This window comes from Hylobates moloch, unplaced genomic scaffold (assembly GCF_009828535.3).
Source record: "Hylobates moloch isolate HMO894 unplaced genomic scaffold, HMol_V3 SCAFFOLD_5, whole genome shotgun sequence".
NCBI classification, from domain to species: Eukaryota; Metazoa; Chordata; class Mammalia; order Primates; family Hylobatidae; genus Hylobates; species Hylobates moloch.
In genome coordinates this window covers 100,089,772-100,112,121 of record NW_026652280.1, presented here as the reverse complement: position 1 = coordinate 100,112,121, position 22,350 = coordinate 100,089,772, and the positions used below count along the sequence as shown (strand labels likewise).

At 56.6% G+C, this 22,350-nt stretch overlaps 2 protein-coding genes and 1 long non-coding RNA gene across 15 annotated transcripts in view; 1 reads left to right on the top strand and 2 right to left on the bottom strand.

Moving 5' to 3' along the window:
- Nucleotides 1-382: 382 nt before the first annotated feature.
- MUC1 (mucin 1, cell surface associated) lies at nucleotides 383-6,145 on the bottom strand. Of its 5 annotated transcripts, XM_032154341.2 has the most exons (8): nucleotides 4,020-4,154; nucleotides 3,428-3,555; nucleotides 2,699-2,767; nucleotides 2,551-2,606; nucleotides 2,266-2,402; nucleotides 2,002-2,123; nucleotides 1,772-1,921; nucleotides 383-762 (listed from the first exon to the last, which is right to left on the bottom strand). In XM_032154341.2, the coding sequence occupies exons 1-8, from the start codon at nucleotides 4,075-4,077 to the stop codon at nucleotides 688-690; spliced, it is 795 nt and encodes a 264-aa protein (XP_032010232.1). In that variant the 5' UTR covers nucleotides 4,078-4,154; the 3' UTR covers nucleotides 383-687. The 5 variants fall into 5 exon arrangements, with proteins under 5 accessions (XP_032010232.1, XP_058295193.1, XP_032010231.1 ...); XM_058439210.1 differs by lacking the exon at nucleotides 4,020-4,154 and adding an exon at nucleotides 6,129-6,145 and having other exon boundaries at nucleotides 2,699-3,528; XM_032154340.2 differs by having other exon boundaries at nucleotides 2,699-3,555.
- Nucleotides 6,112-16,949, top strand: LOC116469327 (uncharacterized). 3 transcript variants are annotated; one of them, XR_009213613.1, is made up of 6 exons: nucleotides 6,112-6,603; nucleotides 8,085-8,206; nucleotides 11,701-11,840; nucleotides 12,228-12,354; nucleotides 14,645-14,793; nucleotides 16,878-16,949. It is a non-coding gene; the product is annotated as an uncharacterized LOC116469327 (long non-coding RNA). The 3 variants fall into 3 exon arrangements; XR_009213611.1 differs by having other exon boundaries at nucleotides 6,112-6,607; XR_009213612.1 differs by lacking the exon at nucleotides 6,112-6,603 and adding an exon at nucleotides 7,545-7,933.
- THBS3 (thrombospondin 3) overlaps nucleotides 6,823-22,350 on the bottom strand; it is a 54,265-nt gene continuing 38,737 nt past the window's right edge. The window contains exons 1-23 of one of the 7 annotated variants that reach the window (XM_032154336.2): nucleotides 19,644-20,255; nucleotides 18,039-18,245; nucleotides 16,903-17,159; nucleotides 16,700-16,802; nucleotides 15,035-15,061; nucleotides 14,745-14,827; nucleotides 14,608-14,659; nucleotides 14,334-14,482; nucleotides 13,784-13,924; nucleotides 13,480-13,557; nucleotides 12,940-13,092; nucleotides 12,617-12,727; nucleotides 12,425-12,532; nucleotides 11,980-12,139; nucleotides 11,526-11,644; nucleotides 11,335-11,387; nucleotides 9,642-9,835; nucleotides 9,275-9,453; nucleotides 9,114-9,162; nucleotides 8,697-8,893; nucleotides 8,275-8,447; nucleotides 7,221-7,360; nucleotides 6,823-7,133 (exon numbers count right to left, since the gene is read on the bottom strand). In XM_032154336.2, coding sequence (XP_032010227.1) covers nucleotides 7,075-7,133; nucleotides 7,221-7,360; nucleotides 8,275-8,447; nucleotides 8,697-8,893; nucleotides 9,114-9,162; nucleotides 9,275-9,453; nucleotides 9,642-9,835; nucleotides 11,335-11,387; nucleotides 11,526-11,644; nucleotides 11,980-12,139; nucleotides 12,425-12,532; nucleotides 12,617-12,727; nucleotides 12,940-13,092; nucleotides 13,480-13,557; nucleotides 13,784-13,924; nucleotides 14,334-14,482; nucleotides 14,608-14,659; nucleotides 14,745-14,827; nucleotides 15,035-15,061; nucleotides 16,700-16,802; nucleotides 16,903-17,159; nucleotides 18,039-18,245; nucleotides 19,644-19,722 — 2,871 coding nt within the window. In that variant the 5' untranslated portion in view covers nucleotides 19,723-20,255 and the 3' untranslated portion in view covers nucleotides 6,823-7,074. Of the gene's footprint in view, nucleotides 7,134-7,220; nucleotides 7,361-8,274; nucleotides 8,448-8,696; nucleotides 8,894-9,113; nucleotides 9,163-9,274; nucleotides 9,454-9,641; nucleotides 9,836-11,334; nucleotides 11,388-11,525; nucleotides 11,645-11,979; nucleotides 12,140-12,424; nucleotides 12,533-12,616; nucleotides 12,728-12,939; nucleotides 13,093-13,479; nucleotides 13,558-13,783; nucleotides 13,925-14,333; nucleotides 14,483-14,607; nucleotides 14,660-14,744; nucleotides 14,828-15,034; nucleotides 15,062-16,699; nucleotides 16,803-16,902; nucleotides 17,160-18,038; nucleotides 18,246-19,643; nucleotides 20,256-22,350 lie in introns of those variants that run through there. The other 6 variants (XM_058439205.1, XM_058439207.1, XM_058439208.1 and 3 more) reach the window with 6 other exon arrangements.

Here is a 22,350-nt window from a genome sequence, read left to right as displayed (position 1 = left end):
CTGCCCAAGGATTTACTTCACACCCGGAGAGCTAAGAATAGAGCCACCTGGGGGCACCATGCCAGGGGGCAAGGAGGGCGTGGGCCAGGCAAGGAGAGGGGAGAGCCGCTGGCACACAGAGCTCAGTCACGGAGCCCAGTCACGCTAGCCCTCCAAAGCCCGCCTGGGTTTCGTTTCCTCCTTCCTCTTGTGCTGCCAGCGTTAGCCAGAGGTGGCTCCTCAGGCCACCCCTACTCCCCAACGTCACCTCCTCCTCACGTCTCCTGCTTCTCAAACAAACTCGCTCCTTACTGCCTCCTGGCCTCCCTGTCTCCTCCCCCAGCCCCCTCACACACATTCTGACTGCCCTGCTGCCCACGGGTCACAGATGAAAGATCAGAAGTTGGCGCAGCGGGAGGCCACGTTTTATTCAGTCCAGTTCAGGTTCCCTGCTATCTCAGGGCTCTCTGGGCCAGTCCTCCTGGGAGCCCCCACCACAACACTTCCCAGGCATGAGCCCTCAGGCATGAACTTCCACAGGCTGAGAAGTGTCCGAGAACTTGGTGGGGCCTCTGAGAGAGGCTGTGAGCAGCCCACCTGAACTCCCAGCTCACCAGCCCAAACAAGGTGCAGGGGCTCTGGCCCTGAAGAATCTGAGTGGGGCAGAATGGCACTGGCTGGCCACTCAGCTCAGCGGGCAACGTGCCCCTACAAGTTGGCAGAGGTGGCTGCCACTGCTGGGTTTGTGTAAGAGAGGCTGCTGCCACCATTACCTTCAGAAACCTGGGTGGAAGGAAAAGAGATCCAGGATGAGGAGCAGAAGGTACCTCCTAGAGCCCCTGGATGCAACCCCAGGCCGAGGTAATCAGTCCAGAGTCCTGGCCAGCTCTCAAAGGGTTAATTCAGAGAGAGCACCTGCCACCCCACCAGCCAGGTGACTGTAAACAGGGCTGCCCTCCTCCCTCTGCTCTCCTTCACTCCCTTTCCTTGGCTCTAATCAGCCTCCTTGTCCCTCCACTCTCTGCTGTTCCAGCCTAAGGAGGTGTGTGTGGGGGGCAGGGGGGCGGGGGCTGTGTATCTGTGTCTTTGTAAAGCCGAAAGAGGAAGGTCTCCAGGAGAAGGAAAATAGGAGCAAGAAAACTAAACTCCTCTCTCCTCCCTCACCTGGAGTGGTTTTCCAGCCTCAGGTGGCTGCAGTAATTATTTACTAGGTCCCATAGAGAAAGACCAGAAGAGGAAGGAGGGAGGGTTCCTTGCTTCCTTGAAGCTCCCAAGAACCACACAGGCACCCAGGCTCACCTGGTCTGCTGACACTTCTTCCTCTACCTGGGAAACCTCCCCCTACGCCAGCCTTTCTCGGTCTACCCTTCATTCCTAGGAGATGATTAGGGGCACAGGGGCTCACCCCTGACTCCTCGGGAAGGGCTCCCCTGGGCATAGTGCTCCACCCATTTTGCCTCTGGGTGCAACAAAACAAAACAAAACAAAACTGCCACGGTGGCACCAGTTCAGCCAGTGCCAGCCAGCATGAATGTGGACAGCCAATGCTCTTTTAGGAATTCTGGCAGTGGGGCCACTCCCTCTTGAGGGCCCCTTTCTTCCGTAGTCTCCTCCCAGGCCTGTCCCCCAGAACTCCTCTGACCTCTGCCCCCCATCTTTGCCAGGCCCTCCCCTGCTCACTTCACACCACTTCTCACCTCTTCCAAGCTCTCTGGGTTTTCCAAGTACCCCCTTCAGAACTCTTGCCCAGCCAAAGCCTCTGCCTCCCCCGGCCTGTGGGGCCCAATCTCACCTTCTCATAGGGGCTACGATTGGTACTGCTAGGGGGCACATAGCGCCCATGGGTGTGGTAGGTGGGGTACTCGCTCATAGGATGGTAGGCATCCCGGGCTGGAAAGATGTCCAGCTGCCCGTAGTTCTTTCGGCGGCACTGACAGACAGCCTGGGGAGATAGGAGGTTATGGCAGGCCATGGAGTGCCTTCTACCTGGGGGCTCTGATCAGGGCCAGGGACTGCACTCACCAAGGCAATGAGATAGACGATGGCCAGCGCAACCAGAACACAGACCAGCACCAGCAGCGCAATGCCCCAACCTGGCACCCCAGCCCCAGACTGGGCAGAGAAAGGAAATGGCACATCACTCACTAAAAGGAAAAGCAGTGGTCAGGGCAGTCTCCCAGAGGAGGTGCCCCTCCCGCTGCCAGCACTAAGGAAAGAGTGGGGACCCAGACACTGGAAGAAGGGCTCCGGCGTGGTGCTGGGCTGCAGCCAGCGAAGTAGCCTCACCGCTGACGTCTGAGATCGTCAGGTTATATCGAGAGGCTGCTTCCGTTTTATGCTGATTGAACTGTGCCTCCACGTCGTGGACATTGGTGGTACCTTCTCGGAAGGCCAGAGTCGATTGTACCACCACAGATCCTGGCCTGGTCACAGGGAAATGGGCACTTCAGCCACGGGTCCCAGCTCTGGCTCAGCACTCACCCCCAACCTTGAGTGTACCAGTCCCTCCCTACGGTCATGACCACCACCCACCCTCCAACCACCACACTGAGTCCACACCTAGAACTGTACCTGAACTTAATATTGGAGACGCCCAGAAAATCCCCTTGTTTATAAATCTGCAAAATCTGGGGTGAGAGGGAAAGGACTCAGGTTTGATGTGTGGACAGTTCTGATGGCTGCTTCAGGGGAGCATGGGGAAGGAAAGGCCAATACTCACCAATTCAGAAATGTCTCTCTGCAGCTCTTGGTAGTAGTTGGTGCTGGGATCTTCCAGAGAGGAATTAAACTGGAGGTTTGAAATGTGAAAAGACAGGAAAAAAAAAGAGACCCCAATAGACAACTGGGGAGAAGTGCTGTGATTGGAGGAGGTGAGAGGAGATACCGTGCTATGGTGAGTGCTACTGGCATCAGTCTTGGTGCTATGGCTGGTAAGGGTGGTAGGAGTATCAGAGTGGTGGCTGGGAATTGAGAATGGAGTGCTCTTGCTGGCTGGGGTTGTGGTAGCCCTGGCAGAGGTGCCGTTGTGCACCAGAGTGGAAGCTGAGCCTGATGCAGAGCCTGAGGCCGAGGTGACATTGTGGACTGGAGGGGCGGTGGAGCCCAAGGTGGGCCTGGTGTCCGGGGCCGAGGTGACACCGTGGACTGGGGGGGCGGTGGAGCCCAGGGCGGGCGTGGTGTCCGGGGCCGAGGTGACGCCGTGGGCTGGGGGGGCGGTGGAGCCCGGGGCGGGCTTGCTGTCCGGGGCTGAGGTGACATCTTGGGCTGGTGAGGTGGTGGAGCCCGGGGCTGGCCTGGTGACTGGGACCGAGGTGACATCCTGTCCCCAGGTGGCAGCTGAACCTGAGGCTGGTTCCGTGGCTGGGGCCAGACTGACGTCCTGTCCCTGAGTGGTGGAGGAGCCCGAACCGGGGCTGTGGCTGGAGAGTACACTGCTGGTCATACTCACAACCTTCTTCTCAGTAGAGCTGGGCATTGAACTTCTTTGGGTAGCCGAAGTCTCCTTTCCTCCACCTGGGGTAGAGCTTGCATGACCAGAACCTGTAACAACTGTTGTGGGTTTAGGGGCTGTGGTAGCTGTAAGAAGTTAAAGTCATAGGGTTGGGTTGGAGGAACAATAAGAGCAAGAAGAAAATATAAGCTCTGGCCACCAGAGAAATAATACCAGGAGGACTGGGGAGTGGGCAGCCTCAGTAACCCCTGGGTTGGCCGCCTCCTTCCCTGCCCAGCCTCCTTCTCTCTGCCCATAGGCCTCGGCTCATGGCCCCTGCATTTCTCCCCTCTTAAGCCTTCCCTCTCCCTACTCTCTTCCCCCTAGACTTCTCTTCAGGACATTTGCTTGCCCCTGGTACCCACTCTCAGAGTTGGGGGCACCTCTTCTCAGCCTGTCCTTAGCCTCTCCCTCCTTCTGGCACAGACAGGGCAGCCTCTGTCTGCAATTCTTACCTTTCATGGTGCCGTCTGCCAGGGAGCAAAACCCACAGAAAGACCACGAAGACCACCTAAGCAGGGCAGCCCATTCCCCACCTTGTGCCCCTCACCTGTAAGCACTGTGAGGAGCAGCAGCAGGAAGAAAAGAGACTGGGTGCCCGGTGTCATGGTGGTGGTGAAATGGGTGGGGAGGGGGCAGAACAGACTCAGGCAGGCACTGTTTGAGTGGTGGAGCGGGCACAGGCGCCTACTGCTTTATACCGGTCCCCCCACTCCCCGCCCGCCCGCCCTGGGCACAGCCCGAGCAGGTGACAGGTGACAAAACCCCGCCCCCTCCCCTACCTCCTACCTCTTCCTCCTCCTCCCCAACCATTCCTGGGTAGGGTACAAGGGCTCTAATCGCTTAACCCCGACTACCCATTTGTTCTCCAGCTGGCCTCCCCCTTTCACCAACCACTCCCTGGCTCCAGGGGGGAGGAGGGAGGGGCAGTCTGGAACCTGGGACCCCTGGGCTCTAGTTTTAGCCTCAGGGCAACAACTAATGTGGCGATGGGGAACAAAGCCAGCTAAGTCGAGGTCCTGTACAGCAAGGCCAGGAAGCCCACCCCTAGGTCTCGCACTCCACTTCCCCGCCCTCCTTGGGTCCATTGAAGCAGAGCGGGGCCGAGAAATAAGAGAGTTGGATAGTGAGTGGACTAGGTGCTAGTTTTGGGCTCCCTCCCCCCACTACTTCCCGGAATAGCCCCACCCTTCTAACCGCTCCCTGTCCCGTTCCACACGCAGTTCTACCCTGAAACCCACAGTCCCCGCCCCAGCCGGACTTTCCAGCAGCCTGGGTTCCCTCCTTGGCTTTCTCCAAGGAGGGAGTGGGGGAAGAAATTTCCACTTAAGGGAGGAAACCTGGGCTCCGATGAACTCTAGGGTCCTTCCTTGCCACTCTCCACCACTGGCCAGGAGCTCCTCCCGCCCTCTAGTGGTCACCGGGAGCCTTGCGGGGCTGGACCGCGCCGGCTGGGGGGCCGCTCGGACCCGGCGGAGAGGAGTAAGGGCAGCGCTGCCTAAGTGGGGCAGCGAGAGCCCGCGAGAGGGAGGCAGGGCCCGGGAGAGAAGGGTCACTGCCGTGGCCAGGGAGGGAGGAACGCACAGCATGGTGGACAGCTGGGAGCATTAGGAGGGGGCACTCCGGGACGTGTGGTGGTGGTGTCTGGAGGAAATGGAGCTAAGCGGGTGGGGTCCTGAGGTATGTGGAAGGGGCACCGAGGTATGTGGGAGAGGACATTGGAACGTGGGCGGGGGAGTTGGACACGTTCTGTGTGGGCCGTTATGTACTTAAGGGCAGATCGGGCCTGGCGCGGTGGCTCACGCCCGTAATCCCAGCACTTTGGAAGGCCGAGGCGGGTGGATCACAAGGTCAGGAGTTCAAGACCAGCCTGGCCAAGATGGTGAAACCTCGTCTCTACTAAAAACTACAAAAATTAGCCGAGCGTGGTGGCGGGCGCTGTAACCCCAGCTACTCAGGAGGCTGAGGCAGGAGAATCGCTTGAACCCGGGGGGCGGAGGTTGCAGTGAGCCGAGATCGCGCCACTGCACTCCAGCCTGGGCGACAGGGCAAGACTCCGTCTCAAAAAAAAAGGGGGGAGGGCAGAGAGTAGGTGGGGTGACAGAATGGGATTTAGGGACACAGAACTATCCTTTGGGGAGCAGAGTGGTATTGGGGACAGGTAGGCACGTAATGGGGGGCAAAAGCACACGTGAGGTGCGTAATGCGCGAGACCCAAGAGGTGTGTAAGGCAGCAGTGCACGAGGGGAGGAAGCTATCCCAGGCCGCGGCAGCACGTGGAACTTGGGTCCCGCAGTCGCAGGCTGCGCTCTAGGCCGACGGAAGCAGTTCCGCCTGTATTCAGAAAACAGTTCTCAGCTCCAAAGATACAGGTTGGAAAGAACACTTTAAAAACACTCCGGCGAGGCACGGGATTGGAGAGCATCAGATCAGCAGGCGAGAGACCACCGCTCCCGCCCGCGCTCCGCGCGGCCGCCGAAGCGCAGCTTTGTGCGCGGCCAGACCCTGGGGCAGGCGCTGGGCGGGGTGGGGGCATCTGACGTCAGCGCGCCCGGGAGCGCGGGCCGGGGAGGCGGGGAGCGCCCCCCCCCCAACTCGCAGGCCGGAGAAAACACGAGTAGCTAGGTGGGCGGCCCCAAACCTCAACTCCCGGCATTACCAAGCAACAGCCATTCAGTTCGGTTGCTGGGACACGCGTCACCATGGCGACGGCTCCGCGCCGCGCCGTCTGAGTACTTAAAGAGCAAGCGCGCGCAACGCCCGGGCGTCGGAAAGCGGCCTTCCGGGACTCAGCAAACTCCCGTTCTCCCTCACCCCTCCCCCTTACCATTCCCTTTGCCTTCCGGGCGCCAAGTCTCTCTGGCCTCCAAGGTGAACCCAACTCCCCAGCGCGCCCCGGGTTCCCGGGTCGGGCCGGCTTCAGGAGGTGGGGAGCGGGGTCCCGGGCCCCGGGCGGGCGGGAGGGACGGGACGCGGTGCAGTGTTGTTCTTTCCCCCGCCAATATTGCACTCGTCCCGGCCTCCGGCCCCCCCGGCCCCCCGGCCTACCCCCTACCCCTAGCGGGGCAGCCCTCGCCCTCCTGGCTCTTCATCCCGGCGGATCTTTGATAGACTGGAGTGTCGCCGCTGCCACCGTGAGTAAGTGGGTCTGGGAGGACTTCGGGCATCCTCCCACAGGCACCCTATCCTTCACTTAACTCCATCCAGCACCTCCCCCACCCGCATCCCCAAATCAGCCAAACTTCCCCTAGATCCCTAACTTCCACCCTCCCAGGCTTTCTCTTCTACTCGCCGATTCCTTCCACTTCCCCACCCTATCCCGGAAAATCCCTAAAATAAGCAGTTGCACTGGCTTAGAAAACAACCAAAACTTTATGGCAATGTGCTGTCATCTTTCCTGGGGTTAGTGCCTGAGTAATACCCTTGAAAACTTCTCATCCCCTGAACGGTGGGGTGACCACCCCTCTGGGACTGAACTCCTTTTGAGTGCCAGAGAAGGGTCTGTGGTTGGCTGAGGGGCTGTAGCTTAGACCTCAGGGTCTCCAGGATGGACCCCAAGGCCAAAGGGTCTAAAATTCTGAATTCTGAATCCGGTGGCCTCCTCCTCACACCCTTCCCTGGAGCAGCTGCCTCCGGAATGGCTCAAAGTCCTCAGGCACGGTGTCTGAAGAAGGGGAAATAAGTAAGGTCAGAGGATGTGGCTTTCCCACGAGGCATGAAGGATTAGGTTGATCTCAATCAGCCACCTCACCATTGCATCGATACTGGAGATTGGACCAAATTATGTTTTCTTGGGAGAAGCAGAATACACCAAGACGCCCCCCTCGCATGGATGTGTCAATGATCACCCCAGAATCCGCCACAAGCTGGGGTCCCTCATAGAGCTTCACCCTGTCCAGGATTCCAGGATAGGAGTGTCCATTGGTGCTAGGGTGCCAGTGGGCACTGTGCCACCGTGCCTGGGGCCTTGCTTTTCCCCAGCCCCCCTTGAGCTCACCAGGCCTGAGAGAGGAGGGAGGGAGGAAAAGGGAGGCAGGAAGGAGAGGGAAGGGGGGTGCTTTTCTCAGGCCTGGGGCCCCTAGCTCTTTGTCCGGCTCCTTTTGCATCTCAAAGCACCAGCCGCATTCCAAGCGAGGATTGGGTTGCCATGACGATAAGCACAATGGGCTGGGGGGTGAAGTCACCCTCTTCCCAGGCTCTAGTCCACCCCCTTTTATCCCCTGTCCTGGCACCCCACAGCCCCAGGCACCTTAAAGGGGAACCAACCCAGGTTCCTGGACTCTGGGCTCTTGGCCATGGAAAGTCCAGCCTCTAAGCAGACCCATTTCCCCTCCCTTCCTGTTCATCTCCACCAACTAGGGCTACTTGTTGGAGAGAAATGCAAAGTTGTGGACAAAGCGCTGAACTGAGGCCTGTGAAGTCAGGGCCTTGGTTTTCTCTTCTGTAAATGATGATCCCTTCCAGGTCAGATGATCCCTATCCGGGTTGATAAGACAGGTTCCAGGCCATACCAACTAAGGGACCAGATGTGATGTGCCCCTCCACAAATTGGCCTGGGTTTGGAGGCTTCTGGAGAACTGTAAAGGGCATCTAACCCAATGCCCTCATTTTACAGAGGGGAAAATGGGTCATGGAGGAGGAGTGACTTCACCAGCGTCACTCATAGGTGCTTGTGTCCGTGGTGAGAAGGGAGATGGAGAGAAGTGGCTGCAGTCCCCACCCATGGAGAGGTCACTGGTGAGTCCCAGCTAAAGAAGGACAGGCCCGGCCTGAGTCCCACAGGTGGGCTCAGCCCCTCTCCTTACCGAATGTAGCCAACTTGAGGCCGGTGCAGAAGCTGCCAGCGATAGGAGGTCTTGTCCCGCCAGCCCACATTTCGTGGGTCTGTCCACAGCAGTCGTACCTGATCGGGGGTGTGGCCAGTATGCCACAGAGCATTTCGGAGGTGCTCACCTGGGCCAGACACTGATGTCACTGCCTAGGAGACATTGGCAAAGACAGTGGGTCAACTGTAGAACTGGAGTGAGGGGAGACAACAGGTCGGTAAGTGCAGGTGGGAAAGGGAGTCAAGGCGGTCATGAAAATGCCCTGGGGCCCCAGAGAGCCGGCCTCCAAGCCAGATGTCTGGGTAAGAGGGTTCCCAGTCAAGCAGTGGGGGAGGCCCTGGGGCTGCAGAGGAGAGCTTTGGGAAAGGGCCCTGGGTTGGGGAATCTGAGCAGCTGGGGACCTTGAGCTGCAGCCCGGGCTGGGCAACCGCCCGGAAGGGTGTAGCCTGCCAGTAGGTCTGCTCGGTCTGCTTCCACATGACTACGTAGAAGCGGCCACTGTCTTGATAACTGAAGAGAAAGCCTGCGTAGTCATCGTCAGTCACTGTGTTCACATGGAAGGTGCCTTCAAAGTCCACACCATTGAAGGCCGTGTATCCTGGGGTGGGGGTGGGATAATGGTCAGGGGCAGCAAAGCTACTGGCGGCCCATCATGGGGTGAAGTTGGGAAGGGATGCCTGCTATGTATGTGGCCAGCTTGTGCCACTGCCTTCTCTCTCGCCGCTTTGCCCGTTCTCCCTGTCTGTTTCCTCCCCTACTCTCTGCCCCTATAGGATTCCTCCATTTGGAAGTGATAGAACTGCATATCCCTTACATACCAACTGCCAAGCCAGGGTCACTGTTCATGGTCTGAACGATTTCCATGCCCTGGGGTTGTATAGTAAAGAAAAAGCTGTGATGCAGGTGTGCTATACCACCCAGGCCCCCTGCCCCAGTAGCCCTGTCTGATAGCACCTGCCCAGCCCACTGCCCCGAGTACCTGGTTGAGCACAACCCAGTTTGGGTCAATCTGAGCATCACCCTCAGGATCCAGGACGACGGTCTGATAGGCCCGAAAATCCGTAAGCGTTACCTCTGCACTTTCGGGACACACATCCAGGGGGTCGACCACAGCATCATTGTCAAAGTCATCCTCACACACATCACCAACGCCATTGCCTGGGCAGAGTGAGGCTGGGTGCTCAGGAAGGCCCTGGCCACTGCCATTAGGCAACAATACCACCTGTTGGGCCTGCATTCCTGACGTCTTTCCCCACCTTGCCCTTCCTCACTTCCCAACAGGGCCTGCTGCCTCCACCTGGGCAAAGGTAACACCAGTCTAACGCGCTCTGGGTCCCCAGGCTTACCATCTGAGTCCTTCTGATTGGGATTGGGTACCAGGCGGCAGTTATCAGGACCAGGAGGCACATAATCTGGGATGCCATCATTGTCATCATCCCCATCACACTCATCTCCAAGTCCATCATTATCAGAGTCCAGCTGGGAGCTATTTGGCAGCTGCGGGCAGTTGTCCTTGGTGTCCTGATGCCCATCCCCATCGCTAATCAGAAGAACAGGTGCCAAATAAAGGATTTAAAGGTACTCCTTGTCCTTCCCCTCACTTCTGCCTGGGAGCCTCTGGAGCCTACTCTCCATACAATCAGACCCCTGGCAGTCAGCCAGGTGAGGTGAAGGTCTGGCAGTAGGAATGGAGGGATGATTATAAGAATGACTTCCTGCTCAATAGCAATAGAAAATTAAGGCTAAATCATAGAAGGAATTTAGAATATACTATGGCCTGGGCACAGTGGCTCACGCCTGTATTCCCAGCACTTTGGGAGGCCAAGGCGGGCAGATCACCTGAGGTCAGGAGTTCGAGACCAGCCTGGCCAATATGATGAAACCCTGTCTCTACTAAAAATACAAAAATTAGCTGAGCTTGGTAGCACGCGCCTGTAATCCCAGCTACTCAGGAGGTTGAAGCAGGAAAATCGCTTGAACCCTGGAGATGGAGGTTGCAGTGAGCCGATACCACTGCACTCCAGCTTGGGTGACAGAGCAAGACCTCCATCTCAAAAAAAAAGGAGGCTGGGCGCAGTGGCTCACACCTGTAATCCCAGTACTTTGGGAGGCCGAGGCAGGCAAATCACAAGGTCAGGAGATCGAGACCATCCTGGTTAACACGGTGAAATCCCGTCTCTACTAAAAACAAAAAAAATTAGCCGGGCGTGGTGGTGGGTGCCTGTAGTCCCAGCTACTTGGGAGGCTGAGGCAGGAGAATGGCGTGAACTCGGGAGGCAGAGCTTGCAGTGAGCCGAGATCACGCCACTGTACTCCAGCCTGGGCAACAGAGCAAGACTCCGTCTCAAAAAAAAAAGGATATACTAGAGGAAAGTAAAATATCCCCTATAAGACCTTGCATTTCGCCAGGCACAGTGGCTCACACCTGTAATCACAGCACTTTGGGAGGCAGAGGCTGGCAGATCACCTGAGGTCAGGAGTTCGAGACCAGCCTGGCCAACATGGTGAAACCCCGTCTCTACTAAAAATACAAGAATTAGCTGGGCTTGGTAGCATACGCCTGTAATCCTAGCCACTCGGGGAGGTTGAGGCATGAGAATCACTTGACCCTGGGAGACGGAGGTTGCAGTGAGCCAAGATCGTGCCACTGTACTCCAGCCTGGGTGACAAAGCAAGACTCTGTCTCAAAAAAACAAAAAAAAGAAAGACCTAGGCCGGGCGCGGTGGCTCACGCCTGTAATCCCAGCACTTTCGGAGGCCGAGGCAGGCGGATCACGAGGTCAGGAGATCGAGACCATCCTGGCTAACACAGTGAAACCCTGTCTCTACTAAAAAAATACAAAAAATTAGCCGGGCGAGGTGGCGGGCATCTGTAGTCCCAGCTACTCGGGAGGCTGAGGCAGGAGAATGGCATGAACCCCGGGGGACGGAGCCTGCAGTGAGCCGAAATCGCGCCACTGCACCCAGCCTGGGTGACAGCGAGACTCCGTCTCAAAAAAAAAAAAAAAAAGACCTTGCATCCCTTGACCAAAACCTTACCTGTCTTCATTGGTATCACAGACATCCCCCACCAGGTCGCTGTCTGCATCTGTCTGAGAGAGAGGGACCTGTTCTCACCATCTCCTCTTGATAACTCTGAAGAGGGTGATCTGACCACTTCTCATCAAAAGGGCTGGGGCTTCGTCCATCAGTACCCTCATCCCTCCCCTGTCCTTACCATCCCCCTGTACCTGGGTAGGATTGCTCATTTCAGGGCAGCTGTCGCAAGCATCTCCCACCCCGTCCTCATCTCTGTCTGTCTGTAGTGGGTTGGGGACTTTAGGGCAATTGTCCAATCCATTGGGGATGCCTAGAAGACATGGGTAGCACAAGGTTGTTACTAGAACATGCCATACTCTCTTCTAGGTTGGTGAAAGTCCCGAACTTTGTCTCCCCACCCAGAGGACAACTGGTCAGGAAATCTGCCTGTTTCTTGTCTCACCCTCTAATCCACACTCTGCCTAACGCTGCGCCCTACCTCACATTCCTATTGACATCTGCTGCAGGTAATCTCTCCTCACCCAGGCCAATGTCCACAAGCCTGCCTCCCTAGTTCACAGAGACTTCCTAGCTTCCTTGCTTCATCCCCACCTGATCCAAATTCTTACAGGTCCCCCAGCCACCCCTTCAGCCCCAGGCCTGCACCATCCCCATCCACGTCGTTGTCACAGGCATCTCCTTCCCCATTGCCATCTGTGTCCTTCTGGTCATTGTTGGGAACGTTGGGGCAATTGTCACAGGCATCACCAAATGAATCTGTATCTGAGTTCTGCTGGTCTTTGTTGGGGAACAGCCGGCAGTTGTCCTGGGCAGAGGGGTGGGAGGGGAAGGTCAGGTCTCCCCTAAATCACTTGTCATCTTGCACCTACCTTGTCTCTGTATCCTTTTCTAAGATCACACCCTTGTGATGGACAAACTGCTCAGCACAGTCCCACCCACCCAGCCTCCTTGTCCTGGGCACGAGGTTTTTGCCTCCCTGATTTGGAGTATTGGGCCCTTCCTAGAGAGCTGCCAGATGAGGTAAGTGAGGCACTGAGAGGACAGGAGGAGAGGAGAGGAGCTTCAAGGGGCAGGACAGTCGGGGAGTCACCTCAACATTCTTGATCCCATCCCCATCAGCATCGTCATCACACTGGTCCCCCACACCATCATTATCAGCATCTTCCTGCCCAGAGTTGGGTGTCAAAAGGCAGTTGTCCTAAAGGGGAAAAGGATGGATGAGTTCTGGCCTGACCCAGCCTGGGCTCCCCACTACACCCCCTCGCCCGCCTGCTCCCTGCACCTGTTTGCAGTGTTTGTTGTTGTCCATGCAGGGCAGTGCTTGGTCTGGGTAGCCATCGATGTCTGTGTCAGTCCCACATACGTTCCCATTCCCAGCCCAGCCCACGTTACACTAGGGCAACACAAAGGGTAGGAGCTAGCAGTTTGGTCTGGCTCCCCTCCTCCCTCTATTTTCCCTGCTTCAGGTTCTATTCTCCCCACCAACCAGTTCCTGGGCCCAGGCCCACCTCTCTCCTATGAAGGCCCCCAACCCAGGCCCTAAACATAGCCCTACTCCTTTCCCCAGACTCTCCCTTTTCCTTCCACGCCTGAAGCCTAGCTCACCTGGCAGGACACTGCACCATTGCGTTCAAAGAGACAGTGAGCATGGATGTGGCAGGGGCTGTGGGCTGGGCTGTGGCAGGTCCGGGCTGGGAGGCAGCCCTGGCTCTGGTTGCCCAGGAAACCCAGGCGGCAGGGACCACACTTGAAAGAGCCCTAAGAGTGGAGAGGCAGCATCTTAGGAAGGAGGGTGAGCCCACCAGGCACCCAGGACCAGCACTGCCCCACCTGCAGGGTGTGGGCTGGGCACTCAATTATGCCAGGCATATCAGTATCTCCTTTAGGTTCTCATGACAACCTTTCAGGGTGGATAACAGCCTCAGTTTTCAGATGAGGAAGCTGAGGCTCAGAAAAGTTAAATAACCTGCCAAAGAGCTAGCAAGAGGCAAACCAGTATTCCAAACCAAGTCCATGTGAACACCTACTCGGTGTAGTGCCCTGGGGAGGAGGAAAGGCAGCGGGAAATTTGAAGGTAAGAAGGGGTGGGGGTTGGGGTTTTACCATTCCCACCATCCCAGAATACACTCAGGGTATTCAGCTCACCACAGTGTTGGTGCAGATGGAGTTTGGGTCACAGCCACCATTGTTGCCATCGTTGCATTCATCGATGTCATTGCAGACCTGAAGGGGCAGACTTTGGGTGGAACCAGACCTATGGTGGGTCTCCTCAGATACAGCAGAGGACACTGGTATGGCCTTATCTGTGAACATCAACATTAAGCCCAGACCCAAAGCCAATGCAAAGCCATCCATGTCCCATTCATCATAAGGTTCCCAAGTCCAACCCAGAAGCCCCTGGCCTCTACAAGGCCAAGATCCCTTGTCCACACACACTACCCAGTCTGACCTGTTTGCTGGCCCGGGCATAGTCAATGCCCACACCAGACACCTGTGTGCCCTTGTACCCTCGAGGACAGGCCTCACAGTGGAAGCCGGGCATGGTGTTGATGCAGCTGGAGCCCGGGAAACAGGGGTCAGCGTGAGCACACTGGGGACCAGATGAGAAGGCAGAGGTCAGGCCGCCCTCTGGGAAACTCAGGTCCCTGCCTGTGATCCAGGAACCATTGCTCCAGGTCTCCCCTTTGTGCAGCTCTCCCCATACAACTGCCTTGTGCTCCTGGTCCCCACCCCGCTTCCCTCGGGGTTCCCTCTCTCCCTCCCCATGCCCCTGGTCGCCATCTCAAGCCTCTCCTGCAGTTTCCCCAGCTCCTTCCCTGTATGGCCTTCAGTCTTTGCCCAGGTCTTCTGTCTCTCCCATCCTGCATTTCTCTTGCCTCTGACCTCTCCTAAACTCCAGATTCCTCTCCTCCGGACCAGCATTTATCCCACCCTCTTGGGCGCCTCCTGACATCCTCACCCCAGTTTTCTGTACCCTTCTGGGCTCTGCCCTCCCCCACCTCATTGATGTCACTGCAGTGGGTGCCGTTGCCCTGCAGGCCGGGGGGGCAGGGCCCACAGCGGTAGCCTGGGTACTCATACACTTCCATGCAGTCCACGCCTCGGAAGCAGGGATTGGGGCTGCAGTGGGAACGCTGCTCATGGAAGCCTGAGGAGTAGACACAGTCAGAGCTACCCGGTGGTCACTATTTAAGCCACCAGAAGGGAAAGCCAAAGCCATCGGGTGGGGAACGTGGCACGGTCATCTGGAGCCTCCCCTGCTCTCCCACTCACCGCACACCTGACACTCCATAATGGTGTTTCGGATCAGGGACATTTCCTTCACCTGGAGAAGGATGGGGAGGAGTCAGCACTTGACATCTGCCACCCCACCGCAGAATCAGTGCCACCCTTTGCCGGCCCACCCAAACCTGGTCTCGTATATCATCCCGCAGCTCCACCAGGATCTGGTTGAAGAGGGTGAGTTGGGTGACCAGCGCCTTGGTCTGCTCCCCTGTCGGGACCCAGGGTGTGAGGGGCTCAGTACTGGAGCACCAGTACTGAGCCCTCCATGGGCAATAAGCCAGTAGCTATCACGGCTGCCCACCCCTGCCTTTAAACCTACTACATTCCTGACTGAAGAGGACTTAGTTTCAGGCAGCAACCAGAGCCTGGGGCCTCCTCCCCGCTCCCCGCTTCCGCTTCAGTGTGGCCTACTCACCCAGAATGGAGTGCAGTGCATTGGTCACTGGAGAGGAGAAGAAAACATAGTCAGAGGGGTGAGATGAAGTGAAGAGAGGCCTGGCTGGTGAGAAGGAGGAAGGAAGGTGAGGACAGGGACAGCGCTGGAGCCCCAGAATAAAGATGGGGTGCTGGATGCTGGGAGGGCAGAGTTGGCAGACAAGCAGTGCCAGCTCCCTCCATGGGGCAAAACGCCCTCTAAGGGAGTTGCTTCACAGGAAGTCAAAACCCAAATCCTCCCGGTTCCTAAGCATGGTAGTGGCAGAAGGGATGGACCCAAAGCAGGGCCAGGGCCCCAGTACATCCCATTCCCTTCTTTTTTTTTTTTTTTTTTTTTTTTTTGAGACAGAGTCTTGCTCTGTTGCCCAGGCTAGAATGCAGTGGTGTGATCTCTGCTCACCACAACCTCCACCTCCCGGGTTCAAGTGACTCCTGCCTCTGCCTCCCAAGTAGCTGGGACTACAGGTGCCCACCACCATGCTCAGCTAATTTTTTGTATTTTTTAGCAGGAGGTTTCACAGTGTTGGCCAGGCTGGTCTTGAACTCCTGACCTCCAGTGATCAGCCCACCTCGGCCTCCCAAAGTGCTAGGATTACAGGTGTGAGCCACCACACCCAGCCATCCCATTCCCTTCTTCAAGAGCTCTCCCTCAAATATCTGGGAAAGGTGGGTCTTTTATTTAGATGAGAGCTTCTGAACATCCCTGTCAGAGAGACAAGGCAGATGGGCAACACTCAGAGAAATTGCTGGTGACAGCTGCCAGTGAGAACTATAAAAGACTCGAGACCAGGCCGGGCGCGGTGGCTCACGCCTGTAATCCCAGCACTTTGAGAGGCCGAGGTGAGTGGATCACTTGAGATTAGGTGTTCGAGACCAGCCTGGCCAACGTGGTGAAACCCCATTTCTACTAAAAATGCAAAAATTAGGCCGGGCGCGGTGGCTCACGCTTGTAATCCCAGCACTTTGGGAGGCCGAGGCGGGCGGATCACGAGGTCAGGAGATTGAGACCACGGTGAAACCCCGTCTCTACTAAAAATACAAAAAAAAAAAAAAAAATTAGCCGGGCGTGGTGGCAGGCGCCTGTAGTCCCAGCTACTCGGAGAGGCTGAGGTAGGAGAATGGCGTGAACCCGGGAGGCGGAGCTTGCAGTGAGCCGAGATTGTGCCACTGCACTGCAGCCTGGGCGACAGAGCCAGACTCTGTCTCAAAAAAAAAAAAAAAAAAAAAAAAATTAGCCAGGCATGGTGGAGGGCGCCTGTAATCCCAGCTACTTGGGAGGCTGAGGCAGGAGAATCACTTGAACCCAGGAGGTGGAGATTGCAGTGACCCAGATTGCACCACTGCACTCCAGCCTGGGCAACAGAACAAGACTCCATCTCCAAAAAAAAAATACTTGAGGCCAGTATCTCTTGGTCAGCCAAGGCCAAGCAATTAACTAATTCCTCTCTTGGATCGCTTTTTTTCTGGGATGGCTGTATTGGAGATTGTAGAGTCAGGTGAAAGATTTGGAATAACAGGGTTAGAAACCCTAGGAACAGGTGAGCCAAAGGAATGGGTTTTAAGGGAGAGGGAGGTCAAGAAGACAGGAGTCACCAAAGGTCACAGGACCCATGGTCCAATGTCAGCAAACAAGTCTGTGTGTTACCTGCACTGTGGATGGACTCGTCCCCTTGGAATGGACACTCACTCAGGGCTCCTACCCGGGCCATGGACCCACCCAGAATAATTTTCATAGATTCCACAAAGCCCTGGGGGGATAGCAGCAGAGTAAGGTGGGAAGGTCTACCAACCCCTTCCCCAGCCGGTGCAAACTCTATTTCCAGAACTCAGAGGCTCCTCCCGGCTCACCTGCATCCTCAAATATGCCTTCTGTCCAGTCCTAATCTCCAGCCCATCGACCTCCGCTGGAGGAATGGGGGCCAGTGCTGGAAGGCCTGCATGTTGGTCACCCAGTTTGCAGTCCACATAGAGATGTAGGGCAGGGCTGGGTCTGGAGGGACCTCGAAGTCGCAGGAGAACTGTGTGTGTGCGCCCATCAGCCAGGCCTGCTTGCTGTAGGTTCACGGCGTGGACTTTGCCATCCTCCCGCTGGTATCGCACCAGTACTGCCCAGGAGGGGAGATCAGTATGGGCGCTATCCCCCACCCCCTGCCTCCCAGCTGAGCCTTGGATCAACTCTGCTGGATACCACATCTCTAGGGCCCCCATCCCTAATTCTACTATGTAGCTCTCAACGCCTTGTATTTAATAGGTACACAATAAATGTTTTTGAAATTGGTTTAGAGGCCAGGCACGGTGGCTCACACCTGTAATCCCAGCACTTTAGGAGGCCAAGGTGGGCAGATCACTTGAGGTCAGGAGTTCGAGAACAGCCTGGTCAACATGGCGAAACGCTGTTTCTACTAAAAATACAAAAATTAGCCAGGCGTGGTGGTGGGCACCTGTAGTCCCAGCTACTCAGGAGGCTGAGATAGGAGAATCGCTTGAACCCAGGAGGCAGAGGTTGCAGTGAGCTGAGATTGTACCGCTGCACTCCAGCCTAGGTGACAAAGCGAGACTCCATTTAAAAAAATAATTGGTTTAGAGACAAATACTTTCTTAGTCTTCATTGGTATCAGATGACTCTATCCTCTCCTAGGGTGACAGCTGGTTTTGTGGCCACTGACCTGTTCCAGGGATCTGAAAGACCTTTCTGTATCACCGCTGGGGCACAGAGACATGCCTCACCCTCCAGGCATCCCCAAGTACAACCTCCCATCCCTATAAATATCAGGACTCAAGCCTCACCCTATTGTTTGGTACATGGGCTCTTAAAGCACCTTGTAAGCACCCCATACCAGGTGCCCCTGATGTCTGGGCACAGCCTGATGGGACCTTGGTCCCCAGTGGAGGCCAAGGAGAATGAGAAAGCACTTGGGAAGTAGGGATGAGGGAGAGTGCTTAAGGAGGTCACCATTGCAAGAAAGGAGATGCCCACCAGTCACCTTTGTTGATCTTGCCTACAACAGAGGCCTCCAGCCATCGAGTGTTGTCTTGGCGAGAATAGAGACCAAAGAGGACGCCACCCTGCTTGGGGGGCAGGCGGAAGGTGGACAAGAGGTAGACGTCCCCAGCAGTGAGCAGGGCTGTCCGGATCTTCTCTGCCACAGCTACCATCTGCCGAGACTCGCCCACAGTCAGCAGGTCAATTACTGGTCAGGCAGGGGTTATCAAGGTTAGAGAATGGGATCAAATGCTAAGGTATGCCCTCCCCTGGGCCCACATCATCCCCTACCCCCACCACCAGGCAGCGTTAGTCACCTCAAAATTCAACCCTTGGCTGGGCACGGTGGCTCGCACCTGTAATCCTAACACTTTGGGAGGCTGAGGCGGGTAGATCGCCTAAGGTCAGGAGTTCGAGACCAGCCTGACCAACACGGTGAAACCCCGCCTCTACTAAAAATACAAAAACAACAACAAAAGAAAAAAAAAACCCATCTAGCCGGGTGTGGTGGCGGGCGCCTGTAATCCCAGCTACTCAGGAGGCTGAGGCAGGAGACTCGCTTGAACCTGGGAGGTGGAGGTTGCAGTGAGCCGAGATCGCGCCATTGCACTCCAGCCTGGGCAACAAGAGTGAAACTCCATCTCAAAACAAAACAAAACAAAAAAAAAACTTCAACCCTTGTTGCTCTCAGAGGACAGAGGCACTGTGCCTTCCTTTCCCCATTATTGCCTATTACTACCTTCCGGGAACCTGCAGGTTTGAGGCTCACTTGGAAACACAGAAACAGCACCCCGCAAATTTGAGATGCCCCCACCAGGTGGCGCAAAGGAGATGCTGTGCTTGATCCCCCACAGGAGTGGCACCTGGTGTCCACAACGTAGAAATGAGAGGCAGCTTCTCTTTCCACTCCTGGATTTGGCTCATTTCACACCCTAGTTCCCCTCCTCCCATCCTAGGGGCGCAGCACACTCGCTCTGGATAAGAACAGCTGCCCACTGAGGGCTCTGACCCTCCCACCATCTGGGCTATCTCCCACGGGAATGTAGGACCCAGCTCCTCTGCCTCCTGTGTCCTGGCCAATCTGTGGTTTTCCCTCCAGCCAGTAAAGAATCTATGCCTGTATCATCTGCTCCAGCTACCTCTCCCACATCTATCGGCCCATCCGGCCCATCCCACCACCAGACCTCCGGGAGAGCCCAGGCTTCTTGGTCCCCACCCCCGCCCTGTCCTTGGGCAGCCAGGAGCCCAGGTGGACGAAGCCCAGGGACCTACAGTACGCCCATCTTCAGGCTGCTCTCCCAGACCCTAGGGTGCCTACAGATGCTCAGGAACCTCCCCAGCCAAGCAGCCTGAGCATCCAGTTCCTGAGTCCTCTGCCCTGGCCTCATGCCTGACCCTGGCCTATTCCAACTCCCCAACTACTCTCCGGTGCCCACTCGTCTCCACCAGGCCATAATTTCACCAACTCTAGGTAGTCTAACGTTTTCCTCTGGCTCAATTTTTGGACTCTTCCCCTCTCCCCTTGCCCACATGTTCTCTGCTACTTCGGCTGAGGGCAAATGGGGAAGAGGCAGAGGGCGGTCTAAGAGGATGGAGACAGGCTTACCCTGCAGATCCTGACTGGCAGATGCGAAAGAGCAAAGGAGGAGAAGAGCCAGGGCCCCCCGAAGTTCCTGCGTCTCCATGCCTCTCAGCCGGCTCACTACCCCTGGCAGGCAGGCAGCTGGGAGGGGAAAAGGCTAGGCGGAGAGAGCAGGAGCCGGGGGGCGGAGGGACAGAGTTGGAGGGGGGACCAGCAGGCGAGTGAGGGGGGGCTGAAACAAAGAGCTGCCAATCACCCTGGAGGCATCATCAGCTCTGGGAACCAGGGGCACTGGGAAAGAATCCCGGAGGCCTCCCTGCTTTCTACCTCTCCCTAATGATCCTTCCCCAGGTGCCTCCCTCTCCGCAGTCATCGTTGGGGGTCTCGGCACACAGCACTACCGAATGCTACTGTTTTCTGGAAGCCACGATTGTGGAAGGCAAGAACCCCTGGCAAGGGCAGTGCTAGACAGTGGGCATTATTCCACAGCTGGCAGGAAAGGATGCCAAGGGAGTGGCCGCAACTAGCTTGCTATAGTGCCCAGGGATGCCCACATGACATGAAGTTTGCTCTTCCGGCGGAGCAAGTGCTCTTTATTAGGGTGGGGGTCCCCTGACAAGTGCCTGTTTCTCCATTTTCCCTCATTCCTAGGAAAGCTTGGGAGTCTGGAAGCGTCTGACAGGAACTGAAGGGAGAATCTAAAGCAGTGGTCAGTGAGTGAAGAAACCAAGAAAGAGGAAAGGGACACCAGGGACAGGCGCAGAAGACCAGGGGTACAGGCCAGGAGCCAAGGACCAGACTGTGGAACACTGTGGGTACTAGCGGACGGGCCGTGACCCGGATGAAGCAGAGGGGCGCCTGAGTTCCGGTCACCTATGCGACAGCCTGCGAGCCTCCCTTCCCCTCCCCCACCCAAGCCCCAGCCTGGCCTCCGCTCCGGCCGCCGCCACCGCCCCTGTTTTGTTTCCATGGCGACAGGCGGCGCAGGGCCTGCTCCAAACATAACGCGCTGTGGAAAACATGCTGCTCGGGGGACCCCCCCCGCAGTCCCCGCTCGGGGACGAGCCCCAAGGGGCCCCGGAGCAGTACACGCCACGTGCAGTTCGGCAAGAGCCCCCAGACCTGGCCCAGGCGCACAAGACCCCGCTCTCCTGAGCCTGCCGCGCCTTCAGGGGTTCGGGGCTCCACTTGGCCAAGGCGCCGTGACTCTCCGAGACGCGCCGGGCCGACAGTGCTGTCCCGCTACGTGGGCCATCTCTGGATGGGCCGGCGGCCGCCCTCCCCCGAGGCCCGCGGCCCAGCCCCCGCAGTTCAGCTGCCAGTCGGGCCAGAAGAAGCCTCGCCTCCCCGGGGACCTCCCTAGGCCCCCCTGACCGCAACGACCGGAGGGGCGGTGGCGGGGGGCGGGCCCATGCAGGGGAGGGCAGAAGCACACAAGGAAGTGTTTCCGGGACAGAGGGCGGGCAAGATGGCGGCGCCCATGGAGCTGTTCTGCTGGTCAGGGGGTTGGGGGCTGCCGTCAGTGGACCTGGACAGCCTGGCTGTGCTGGTGAGGGGTGGCGCCGGCGCCCTCTGCTGTGCCCTGATGACTGGGGAGGGGGCCAAACTAGCCGAGCATCCAAACTTTGCCAGGGCTACTCAGCACGGGCGCAGTGGGGGAAACTGAGGCAGTCAAAGAGCGTACGTGGCCGATATGGGCTTAGTGCCCTATGCTGTAGTTTTCTAGGCTTAATGCAGCCATGAAAAGAAGCCTGGTTGGGAGTTCAGGTGATGGGTTCTAGTACTTGCTCATCCATTCACTGGCTGTGTGACCTTGCGGAGATCCTTTCTCTTTGGGCATTTTTTCTCCGTTCGGAGGTTTACTAGGCTGGACTGTCTCAGGGACCTACTCTAGCTTGGAATTCCTGCCTTCTCCTCAGCCCCCTTCTCCTCTTCCTCCTCACTTAACAGCATCTACTGAGCCTATTGTTTGTTAGACCAAACGACTCACAGCCAGGCTTTGTATAAAGAGCTTAGCAATCAAACAGACTTCCTTTGCTTCATTTGTTCATTGACTCCTTGCTTTAAAGAGCATCTATTAGATTTCTTCCAAATATTAAATATTGCCATTCAAAGATGAATAAAATTTGGTTCCTCCCTTCGAGTTTACAGAAAGGCATATAGGTAAGCAAATAAATATAATAAAATATTCACGTATAAGTTAAAGTAGGAACAGACCACAGATACTGCCAAAGAGAAGGGCATTGTCAGTGGTTCCAAGAAGAGGGATACTGGTTAGGAAAAGCTTCTGAGGATAGATGTTCACCAGGTAGATGGCAAGAGAGGAGACAGAGGAACGGATTTTCCTGGCTGTCCTGTAATCACGGACATGTCTGGAATCTCTCTCAGCCCTGTGTTGTCCATTTGTAAAATAGAAATGGTAGTGACTCCCCCTTTTTTTTTTGAGACTAAGATACTAAGTATAGGGAATGGCACATAAGGTATTCAATAAATGTTATTTCTCTTCTTGATACCACTGTGGGGGACATGGCCTTGCCTCTCTGACTTCTGCTTCCTTCCCTGCAGACCTATGCCAGATTTACTGGTGCTCCACTGAAGGTGCACAAGATCAGCAACCCCTGGCGGAGCCCTTCAGGTACCCAGTATCCCTTGGGGGTAAGGAAGGGTATGTACAAGGGGAGGAGCAGGAGATAGGCAGGAATGTGTTGCAACTATGTATCACTAGGCAGCT

Bases quoted from the DNA above. Each gene is read 5' to 3' on its own strand.
- MUC1 (XM_032154340.2), bottom strand. From the start codon at position 4,077: ATGACACCGGGCACCCAGTCTCTTTTCTTCCTGCTGCTGCTCCTCACA. The intron at 2,607-2,698 runs GTGAGTATTGGC...CTCTCACCCCAG, and splicing joins AGAGAGACATTTCTGAATTG to ATTTTGCAGATTTATAAACA. The intron at 1,922-2,001 runs GTGAGTGCAGTC...CTATCTCCCCAG, and splicing joins TCGTCTATCTCATTGCCTTG to GCTGTCTGTCAGTGCCGCCG.